This window comes from Zalophus californianus, chromosome 7 (genome assembly GCF_009762305.2).
Source record: "Zalophus californianus isolate mZalCal1 chromosome 7, mZalCal1.pri.v2, whole genome shotgun sequence".
NCBI classification, from domain to species: domain Eukaryota; kingdom Metazoa; phylum Chordata; class Mammalia; order Carnivora; family Otariidae; genus Zalophus; species Zalophus californianus.
In genome coordinates this window covers 38536826-38549018 of record NC_045601.1, presented here as the reverse complement: position 1 = coordinate 38549018, position 12193 = coordinate 38536826, and the positions used below count along the sequence as shown (strand labels likewise).

Here is a 12193-nt window from a genome sequence, read left to right as displayed (position 1 = left end):
AACCTATATTGCCCTCTCTCCTTTGCCCATTTTGCCCTTCCCACCCCCCCTCCCCTCTGGCAACATCAGTTTTTTTCTCTGAATTTATTAAAGTGATTCATTCATTTGAATAACCTTAAATATACTGTATGTTTATTGGTAACTGGTAATTTTCTCTAACAATATTTATTAATTTATTTCTATTTTTAAAGATACTATTTATTTGAGAGAGAGCATGAACGGGGAGGGGGAGGAGGAGAGAGAGAGAATCCTCAAGCAGATTCCCCACTGAGTGCAGAGCGGGATGCAGGGCTTGATCCCAGGACCCTGAGATCATGACCTGAGCTGAAACCAAGGGTCGGATACTTAACAGACTGAGCCACCCAGGCACCCTCTAACAATATTTAAGCATCCCAATTGTAGTTCAGTCTGCCAGGTGTTCATATTATTAATTTTCTTTGGACCCAGGAAGTAAGTAAATCACTTTTTCAGATGTGGGCTTGGATGTAATCCTCTGTAGCACCTACTAGCTTTCCATTTTGTGAGCTAATTAGATTTTCTCCTGCCAACTCAGAATGTGTCACTCTTTTGTTAATCTTTCAGGATCTTGAAAAATGAAAGAGATTTAAAGGAAAAGCACAAAGATGAATGGTCCTGATAGAATAAAGTGACCCCGTAACTTTGGAATTTTTTTGGTTATAAAGTTTAAATGAGTTATAAGATGTTTGACTAATGTGCCCAGGACTTCTGTGGAGTTACTGAATGTACATAAGTATACACCTGATCCATTTCCTAAGAGAAATATTGCCTTAATTATAATCAGACTTCTTAAAAAACAATATACACTGTGGTATTAAGAAGCATTGCTGAAATTGTTTGATAAATTAGTTTTAAGACTCTAAATGGTTTTGCCTTTTGTTTTCTAGCTGGAAAATTATTCGTTGCACCTCTAATCCTGGTCTTGGGATTAGCACTAGGGGCCATAGCAGTTGTAATCGGTAAGAAACACTTAACATATCTGAGATTAGAGTTTTCTGAGTGCCATAGAGAGAATATGAGTGTAAATGTAATAATATGAGTCAGTTACTAAGTGGACATATCAGTTCCATGCTTGCTTTAGGTAAGCAAACAGCATATGATTTATAGATTCAGAGGAGTGTGTTTCATATAGGATGTATTTGTGTGACACTTTTGCAGTCTATAAAGACTTTGATTCATGTATCTTATAAAACATTATTAATTCCCTTTTAATACCAAAGTTAATACAACTAGTATTTTAATGAAAGAGTCCAAAGGACTAGAACCCAAATTTTCCAATTCTGAGTTTAGATTGAAGCATAAAGGAAAAAGGTCTGTTATACCCTTGTATAATTGGTTTGTTCTAGTAAAAGTGTACCCTGAGTAAAAAAGATACCTTCAATGTGAACATATACCCAACGTATACTTCAGCACTGACAAACAGAAAATGTATGAGTGATTTGTATAGTTTCATTCATACAAGTATACTGAAATATGTATTTTAAAGCAGTGGTTCTCATACTCTAGCATGCTGTAGGATAACCTTGAGGACTGGTTAAAACACAGGTCACTGGTTTCTATCCTCAGTTTCTGATCCCATATATAGGGGCAGGGCCCATGGATTTCTAGTTCTGAGAAGGTCCCAGGTGATGCTGATGCTGCCGGTCCAGGGACCACACTTGGAGAACCATTGCTTTAGAGAATTTTAAATTAAACACTATAGATAAAGATTGCTTTGATGACTGTTCCCCATAGTAGATGGGATTTATTTTTTTCTTTTCTAAATAAAATGAATTTCCATACGTAAAGTTCTATTTACATGTATGGGACAGATAGAATTGTAAAGTAACTGACATTTAAGTTCTTACAAGTAGTTAGGAAGGACTTTAGGAAGTTGGTACTGTTATTATTTGCATTTTACTGTGGAGGAAATCAGGCTTACTAGGACCTCAGATGCGGTAGAACTGGGAATCGAACCTGGCATTTGGCTTGACAGCCCGTGTTCCTTAGTAATGTGCTGTTCTGCCCGAGACCGAAGTGTCCTATCAGGGTGCAAATGATATGACTAGGGATAATAAAGAAGACAAACCTAAGATTGGATATTTTGATAGAAAACATGGTTCCATATGCAAACTGGTGCCACAGAGGTTGTTCAAAAGGGCAGAGAATTGCAGAAACTAACACAGAATGAAATCTTACAGAAGTAAATACATTTCATAAGGTAGGTGTCTCCCCCCATCTTCATCCACATGCATTGCCAAGTAGCGATCATTTGTAAATGAATGCAAAATGGAAAGTGGAAACTTTTCAAATATATAAACCTAAATAGCCTCTCCTCCTAATTAGCTTTAATCTTTTTTCTATCCCCAGGTTTATTTGTATTTCCTATCTATTGCCTTTGTAAAAAACAGAGAAAGCGATCACGGACAGGAATGCACTGGTAAAATGCGGATGATTTCGTGGAACGCAGCCGGTGCGGATAGGAGCCACACAGAATGGCACGCTAAACACTGCGTCCCGTCCCGTCCCGTCCCCCTGTGGTTGTCTGCAGGCCACAACACGTCTGGCTCTAGTGCAGTCTCTACATGGTATCCTGATTCCTTTCCTTATACAGTTTGCTGCTTTTAAAAAAATGGTCACTTTCATAGACTATCAATGTCTGTATCATAACTCTGAACTTCTTACTGGTTCTTGGAAGAAAATATTTTCATTAAGAGCCAGTTATCCTCAGAATTGTCTGAGCATGCCTCTCCTGAGCATTGTTTGGATGGTCTTTGTACCTAAACCTCCTTCCAGACCCTCTTCTGAGACTTGGGGTGAATAGCTGAAGTCATGCCACCTGTACAAACAAGCAAGGCCACTTTTCAGAAGACAAAAGCTCACCATATGCACCTGTTTTTATCTGTGGCCTGTGCAGTATAATTCCTTCATCCTTCAGATGCTATAATTGTTAAAAATCTCAATGCCCAAAAGGGAACTAGTGAAACAAAATTAATGAGAAGAATCATGAGTTACTGAAGTGTATCTGTGCAGGGGTGTGAGCGTGTGTGTATATAAGTATCTATATTAAAAGTAGGTCCAATAACCTTGTACTTGTCAAGTTCTATGCCTCTACCCTATTTTCCATATTTTCATAGACATATTTAAAGATGAGCGTTCCTTTCTGGGCATATTTTGGTAATGGACTGAATTAAAGTCAATGTAGACAACAGGCTATTTTGATGTTGACCCTTCCTATTCCTTGCTCTCTCTCTCTGTCTCACACACATGCACTCACACAAGAAATTTGTGCAATGTCACGTTGAGGATCATCAAACTTTATTAACTGACGAAACTGATAGGCTGCTTTTAGGAAATTCTCAAGACCAGAACGTTCAGTCTTTGTGGATTTTTTATATCTTGGCATACATGCTTTACTAAATGAACAAATTCTTCAGACAGGATTAGTTAATTTAAAAAACGAATTTGTTGTAGCAAGAACTGCTTAAGCCTTTAAACAAATCACTGTTCTGCTAATTTTTTAATCAACTTGTAATTACAGATAATTCCGCTTTAGGTCAAGTTGTGATAGTGTTGGAAACCCCATGCTCTTACCTGTCCTCTCTCTTTCTCTCTTTTTTATCTGTCCCCAAGATTTTCATTAAAAAAACCAGAGTTTTGAAGGGTTTTTCTTATGTTTACTGATCAAATATTCTCAAACATGTTGATATCTTCTTATGGATGGAGTAATTTGTAAACAGATTTTTGTGTTCATGGGTTTATCTAAAATAGAAACAACTTTTGGAAAAATGAAGGAAATATCTTCAGGAAGTTTTACCAAACCGAGACGTCTTTAAAAATAAGAAAAGGACAAGCAACTAAACTATGTTATTCCTTTGTTTTCATCATGGAAGTTCATCAGCAGATCGGAAGTAAAGACCGCTAAGAAGCCTGAAGTTTCCACCTGACTCCAAATCCTTAAAATCAGCTATCTGCATAGATGTAGCATTTATCTCTCAGCAGCCTTATCTGAATGGTAATAAATTCTGTGATAAAACATGCATTAACATGGATAGTTTGTCTTGTTGGGCTCCAAAATAGAAAAACGTTTATCATTTTTATCAGACCTAAAAAGTCCATGATAGTGAAGGTTACTTGCATGGATAATGAGCTAGCACACTTCCATTCTTTCTGAATAACGCTCAGGCTTGCTATACTGCAGTTTCTGGGCTAGTCTACATTCAGTTAGAGGAGGGTGTGCCATTTATGATCCTACAATGGCCTGTTTCTAAACATGACACGATGCAAGGAAAAGTGATGCTCTAATTTCATAAATTCATCTTACCATTCATCCATCCAGCCAACAAATATTTTTGAGTGCCTATTCTATGTGCTCTAGTATTAAAACAAGAGAATGAAAATTTCTATCCTAAATCCATGTAATTCTGTCATTAGAGTGCTTAATTTTTGTAAACTTGTTTTTTTCTGGACTTAGGTGTTAGTTTGACAATATGTGAATGCAATGAATTCTAAATCTAGTGGATATGCTTATGTATGATGTGTATGTATATGTATATGTAAATATACATGGACACATATCTAATATTTCCATAGCTGCATATAAATACAAATGCCACATGCATATATACCAACTGGCTAAATAATATACTCTCTGGTCTTAGATAATCTATTTTCTTAGGTTATTGTATATCTTGTCTTTGATCTACTCAGGGATTTTTATTCCTTCCTTTGAATAACTTATCTTTTGGAGATACTTTTATATTATTTAGAAACGTTCCAATTTTCCAGTTACAACGTGATGTCTTTCATCAGTGAAGGCTCTTTCATCAATGCTTGAGATACTGTACACAGTGTTGCACAGGATTTTCATTGTTCTATTGCATAGATTTCTTAAATTAATGTATGCATTTTTCTCTTTCAAAGTTGGTATATATTAGGCCTTTCCCTGATAGTGACTTAAAGTAATAATTTGTGAATGTTTTTACTAAGTGTCATCAAGATCTTAAAAAGAAAGAAGAAAATAAGAAGGATTATGTATATGTTAGTGCCAACAATGAAAGTTAAACAGTAGTAACTTTTGGGATAAATTCTAAAAGCTACATTAGAAAAAGAAGCATACACATAAAATAAGTATCGTTCTATCCAAAGCTTGTCATTTTTTTATTGTAAATGTAATATATATGCCTTTTAAAAAAAATCAAACCATATAGAATTATAAAATACAAATTCATCTGCTCCACCCCACCCCTTATTTTCTAGGGGTAACCACTGTTAATGTTTTGATATATGTCCTTCCAGAAACTTTGTGCAAATATACAAGTGTGTTTGTTTATGTTCGTGTGTATTAGTTTTATACAAATAGAATAGTAGTCTTAATGTCCTGTGACTATTTTTCATTTTATTATACATTAGTAGATGCCTTTCCATAAGTGTTTAAATAGATTTACCTCATTCTTTTGTAAATTACTACATATTCCATTGTGGGGCTATACTTTGCTTAATGAGTCCCTATTGAATGGACATCGAGATTGTTTTTACTTCTCTATTACAAAGCATCAGTGAAGATCTTTTACATATATTTTTATCACTTTATGTACACATTTCCATAACTTTTAAAATTTGTTTTTTATAAGATATTTGTAATAAAATTTTAACGCTTTTTCAGTGAATGAGATCACAGAGATGCTATATTTGAGACCCTTTTCTTGGAGAAAAAGAAAGATTATGTAGGAGTTTTATGTAGGAGTTTTTAAAGAAAAGCATCTTTTGCAGGATAATTTCCCCCCCTGCTTGATTAGCCAAATAAATATGTGGCCAAAACGTATAAAAGAAAGGACATCTTATTCCAATTAAAAAAATGCAATGAGATATTTCTAAGATAATGTGAGATGTCTACAAGATGTCTGTCAGAGACTCTGATATTTGGATTGCCTCACTTTAAAATTTGAGGGATTTAAAGCATATAGCTAAACTGATAATGTCTGTCACATTTTTTTAAACACTATCCATGTTCATGCATGTTGCACCACAAAGGAACTTAATTATGCCATTGTGAAAAATAGGAAGCATATGCTGGAAATTATGAATGACCACAATTATCTACAAAAAATAAATTTGACTATTTGTAAGGTTTGGTAGTTTGTTGGAATGCTCATAAATTTGGAATCACATGAAACATTCATTTTACAACAAATCCCAGAAGTTCCCTAAGACCTATATGTGGAGCTAAGAAGAAGAGAGGGGTCAAACCTTTTGCTACAAGCAACAACCTGTTGCCACCACCTTGATTTTCTGCTAGGTGCTATTGATCCTAAAGGTAGAACAGACAGGAAAACAATCAAAGATTATTAAACACAATCTGATCACAACCTGTTCTCTTTCATTGTGCTTGCTTGGTTGTGCCTGTCTGGAAATTCCCTGTCCTGTGCCACCCATCATCTCTTGAGACCCAAGCCCCCAGCTGAGCCTTTAGCATTCAATCCTACCACCCAAATGACCCCTGGGTCCCCTAAAATACCATCAGACCCCTGTCATCTCGTCCAGTCCCTGGTGACTCTCCCCAACCTGGTTTTTCTCCACTCCTCTGATAACTCTAATTAGCTACTCTTCACTGCAAAAGAGGAGCAGGAGTGGGACAGGTGAAAAGCTCACTCTGGCATAGGCAAAGCACCAGTAGTCCTTCCTGAGCTTGGTCAAATTCAAGTACATCTGCCAAGACGTTGATCCATCTTCTCCCTTGTTAAACATTGCAGTTGTTTGTAACATTAGACTTTAGGCTGCCTGTTAAATTTACCATTATAGAAAAAGCTAGTGGCCTAAATGAGATTAATTGGTATGCTTCTTTTAGTATGAATTCTTTTTTTAAATCATGCCAAAAGCCATTTTATTTTTCAATTTTAGGAGCAAACTGCACATTTGCCTTAATGTGAGTCTTCACCTTGGATTATGTGCTTATCTTTTCATATCTATAGTTGAAATCTATCCCAGTTATTGAAAGTAATTTTTCTTGTGGTCAGCTTTATTGTTTTGTGTTAGTGTCTATTATAAATAGAGCCTTAAAGTTAAATAATGCACTTTAAAATACTTGTGCCATTTAAGTAATTCAACAGAATTAAAGAAGAGGTTACATATATTTTGATGGAGACAATAGAATAACAGTATTAGTAAATATATGTCACCTCTAAATTTGGGGTGGGGGGAGGAGAGGGTAGAAATCAGAGCTGAAAATTTAAAGCAAGTAAAACATACCCGAAAAAAATGTAGCTGAGTTTCCGAAAATTATAGTAATTCTGAAAATTGATATCAGGAGCTCAAACGTAACAAGTAATTAATAAATGTTACCTTAATAACCTAGCTGGAATGTTTGTTTAAAATATTAAGTTGATTTCTACCGCATTTTAACTGCATTTTCATTTTTCATGAAACCTATAAAAGGAATTCCACTGGCTAGAAACATAGTAAATCAAAACTATCACCAACAGCCAGTTTGAGCATGATTTTTTAACATTTTTATAATTTAATTATGATCTTCTTCCTCTGGAAAATAAGTTGCAAAATCCCATTTTTAATATATACATCTACAATTATGTAAAAAAACTGAAATAACTTTAGAGAAGCATTAATACATGGTCTGAACAAAATCAGAGTTCCAAAAATTGGGGTGTCTTCAGGATTGTGAAATATTACCTTTCAGTGCAAACCAATGATGCAAATCTTTAAAGGAGAAGTGCAGTAGAGCTCATTTATAACTCTCGTTTTGAGGATAGGGCTAATACTCGTTTCACAGCCAACTGCTATGTGGGACTGCTACCGTACATCCCTGTTCTGAGAGTAGTACTTTAGCTGACTTTATCCAAATCCAAGAAGCAGAGAGTCACGTTGTGTGAGACTTGTAATTAATTGTCTGTTTGGGGCATTAGCTGAAGCCATCATATATCACATACTTTAGATCCCCATATATAATGCCAATTGTAGAAGCATGTAATTATCTGTATCATGAACTATATTCTTTTTTTAACTAAAAAAGTGACTGTTTTGAGAATAATAATATGACTTACAAGGTAAAAAATTATTTTTTTAAATACACAAAATATTGCCACTGCCTTTTTTTGGCCACTTTCTTTTGCCTTATAAAAGAAATCTCTTTAGGTATATTTAACTCCGCATCACTTAGATTATACAGACTCATTGGCATAGAAAATATTTTGGTTTTCAAGTTTATCCTGTTTATCCAAGTTTATCCCGTTCCTGTTTTCTTTAGATTTCCTAGTTATCTTGCTTTTTCCCTCTTCTGTCCCCTTCCCATCTTGGCCAGCTGTGGATTAAATACCTTCTCACCATTGACTTGTTGACTAATGAAATGAAATTCAAATACTGAAAGGACTCCATAATTTGGCTCTGGCAGTGAACATCATTTACCTTGGCTTACTTTGTAAATTGAAATGTGTGAGGAATACCTGGAACCCTGCCCCTCCTCTTGATAGGAATTGGAGAACCCTGCCCAGCCCCTCTGACAAGAAATAAAATGAACAAGAAGATGTCAGTTGGATCAGAGAGCCTAATAATACTCTGAGACCGAGCTTCAGGAATTGCTTCATGAATATTGTAAAGTCAGTGTTGTGTTTGCATATTAGTTGGACAGAAAGCACATGTGGATATTCATCCAACCTGATCCCAAATCATTCATGATTCATCCAAAATTGCTGCATGTCTGGTGTTCAATCTTTGTGTCAGCAAAAAGTCCTACAGCTTGGACTTGGGGCTGGACTTAGGTAATGTAGCATTTGTATATAAGATTTGACCATGGAGTCATACTCTGTGAACATTATTAGACATTTTGATAATATAAAGTAGTAACATTGAATGTAACTGACATTAGCCTTATTGTAGAGAAACCATTTGTCATTTGCAAATGTTCAACATTTTCAGTGATACCATTTAGGCATAAGTAACACTCAAGATATATGTAGCATAGGTTTGGTGTATGATATGGAACAACCTAAGGAAGTCAAACTTGGGTGTTAAAGGTCCCCAGAAATTGCTGAAATAATGTCATTGCAGGTTTTTCCTTACAGCTGAAAAACTGTACTGTTGGCCGTCAGTTTCATGGGAGGGGTTCACCACATGCCCCAGGTAGGGACATAGTCTCAATAATCCAGTCAAATTCTCAAAAATAATATTTTTTCATTAACATATTCCTTCCTCTATGTCCAAATATACTTTTGCTGATTCTTTCAAGTAAACATTAGCTAAATATTTTATATATTTGAATATTTTTAGTTTACAGAAAATTAGCATGCTTTAGAAAGAAAATTCTAGATAAAGCATCATGAGTTTTTATCAGCTGACTACAAACCCCATCCCTAAGGCCTTTTTTTTTAACTCCCATATGACAATACCTTAATTTTGTTATTTTTGATCATTTTCATCATAATTAAAGTTCTGTATTTGGCATTGAAAAGAGTAGACCAACCTTATGTTTCTTATGACACCTAGAAGAGTAATTGGTTTATAGATATACATTACCATTTACCTTGACAAGAACAACTTCTTACAGATTTTTATGTAAAAATTAATTGATAATCTTATTGTTTATTTGAAGTCAATTATAAATGAGTAGTAAATTCTGAGAGATCAAAGAAATAATTTTGTGTAGAAGGAACACAAAAACAGTGTAATTAAAATGTTAACACTTATAAAGAAACCACAATGGTTAGTTGTTTTGTTTTTATTTTAAACAAAATTTGGCATAAGATATATTCATGAAACAAATATATCTATATGTATGTATACCTATTGCAAAACTGTGGGACAATTAAATGATTCACGTTCTCTTTTTTTTACAGAGTGTAAAATGCTAAAAAGAAAGACATTTGAGTGTTTAATCTGTTATTGCTGTATATTCAGAAATTTTTTGTTTTCTGCAAAATTTGTAACCAATTTCCAAGTAATATAAATTACAATATTTCTCATGTTTAAAATGAGCCTAGCTGAAAAGAGATTTTCTTTTTTAATGACATTGGAAAATATGTACGTGATTTTGTTTTTTAACTTTTTCTACATTTCATTGGCCATACTATTAACTTTGGTATTCATAAAACTATGTGGAGGGAACTATTTTGAATATATTTTTAAAAAAGAGGCAGTAGAAATAAAATGAGAAAATAGATGATAATATTATGTAGAAATCCCTGAAAGAAAATTGGAAAGGAAGAAACAAATTCCGTTGGGTTGAAAATGTTGGAAAATAGGGAGTATTCAAAGACTTTAACTTCTTACATTGTTAGAGTAATCAACTTATTTCCAAATGATTATTTCATGCTGTTGGTTCCATGAATTTTGCTTTTAGTATAATTTATAATTTCCCCTACCATTTGAGTGTTTAAATAGATTAATTACTGAAAAGAAAGGAAGGAATTGAGGAATAAAAGTCAGGGGAAACTGGGTTTATTCCTATTTTCCAATAGCACTAATGTATACTTCTTTAACCTTCCATATGGTGCTTTGTGTGATGAGAGTATATAACATTTATATATGTTATTAGTGCCTTATTTTTTTTTTTCACTTGACTTTATTTCTTACCTAAAGAGCCATACATTTTTTGGGAGTGTTCCTTGGCCCCTATATTTAAAGTGCTGATGAGACAGTGTATCTTTAGAGGTATATATAGGCTGCATTTAACCCACTGTATTATCTCTGGAACAGCAGGTTAGCCAATATTTTTTTCTTAAATTCAGTGTTTATTTTTAAGCTAAAGAATAAAAAGAAGGATATTAAACACCATAATTTGAAGCCATTGTTATTGAAATGTACTTTTAAACTGCAAAAAAGAATGCTGATCTTCAAAATTTGAAACGGAAGTTGGAATGGCTGTCAGTCTTTTTCGCTCCAATGAGGACAAAATTACTTTACAAAAAGCATTAAAAATAAAAGTAAATATATGGACCTTCAAGAATTTGATCTGTTTCCTACAACTCGTCTTTGGCAATATGTTAGTTGTAACCCACCTCCACACAGATGCTGAGGAACCATGGTGTTTGCTATTTACATGTAATTATTTATTCACAGTGGGCTTTATCGATACCAAGATATTTTGTACAATGTTATTTTGCTCTACTTGGTCTTTGCCTTTTGTGTTAGCTTTATATAAAAAGCTGGGTTTGTTGTATTGTTTATGTACCATAGTATATAATTCAACTTTTCCTGATGAATGTATGATGAATAATTAAAATAAATCATGTGCTTAGAAAAGACAAAGACACAGGTTGTATATGAAAATATGTGTACATATTTGACAAAGAAAAAAAGAGGAAAAGAATCTTCCTGCCAACAGATGTGTCCTGCTGGACAGGACCTGGAAATTAACAGATTTTTTTTTTAAGCAGTAAAATTTAAAAATCTATTACCTCAAGAATTGTCCGTGGATACGTGTTGGTGTACTGCTTGTTGTTAGCAAATACAATCTCCCTTGCTGCTGGCAGTAAAAACAACCCAAGTGTCAGATCACACAAATTTTAGGGGCAAATCTTTCAAAAGATGGATACCTTACGATATTCGGGAGTCTAATTCTGGACTTTCGGTATGTCCCTATGGCCTTTTGTTGTGATTGGGCTTTTTCTTTTTTTTTAATGTTTTTGGTTGGTTGTTTTAGAATGGAAGGGTAATCTTAATTGTGAGATCAGATCCCGTGGAAGGATATAATGACACTCTACTCGGATGAAAACTGTAATGGGAATCAACTATTTTTATTGTCACTGTATGAGCTATTGTATGGATTCCTGTGGAGTGCTGTTTACTCGCGTGATGCGTGTGATACATCATGCAACGTCATCTAGCAATGCCTAATAAAAGTTTTTAAAAGAGAAGACTCTTGTCTTTTTTTTTCAGTACATTTGGAATTTAAGGAAATGAAAAGGTAAAATTTGACAATGGCACGATTACATGAATGTAAGTAAATTTGGAAACATTTATTGAAGTCATTTCTGCACTAGATTCTAAGACAAGAGAAACAGGAATGAACAGAAATTCAGGATATGCTTTCTGGAAAGTGGATTGTGTTGTGTCGCTGTGGCATGTTCTGGGGAAACCTCACAGAACACGGAAGATCAGTATGCACATTCTGATGAAAACAGTGTATCTGCAAGCGCATGGTATAATGCCAGCTACTTTCTCTCTGACTTATTCATTCATTGGAAAA

General features: G+C 34.3%; 1 protein-coding gene across 2 annotated transcripts in view; it reads left to right on the top strand.

The window, feature by feature from the left end:
* Nucleotides 1–11861, top strand: part of RNF217 (ring finger protein 217) — a 142638-nt gene extending 130777 nt beyond the window's left edge. The window contains exons 5-7 of one of the 2 annotated variants that reach the window (XR_003521445.2): nt 906–977; nt 2368–2585; nt 3769–11861. Coding sequence is in view for 1 of the 2 variants with exons in the window: in XM_027602286.2 (XP_027458087.1) it covers nt 906–977; nt 2368–2441 (146 nt within the window). In the remaining variant the exon portion in view is untranslated. Of the gene's footprint in view, nt 1–905; nt 978–2367 lie in introns of both variants that reach the window. The other variant, XM_027602286.2, reaches the window with a different exon arrangement.
* Nucleotides 11862–12193: the final 332 nt, after the last annotated feature.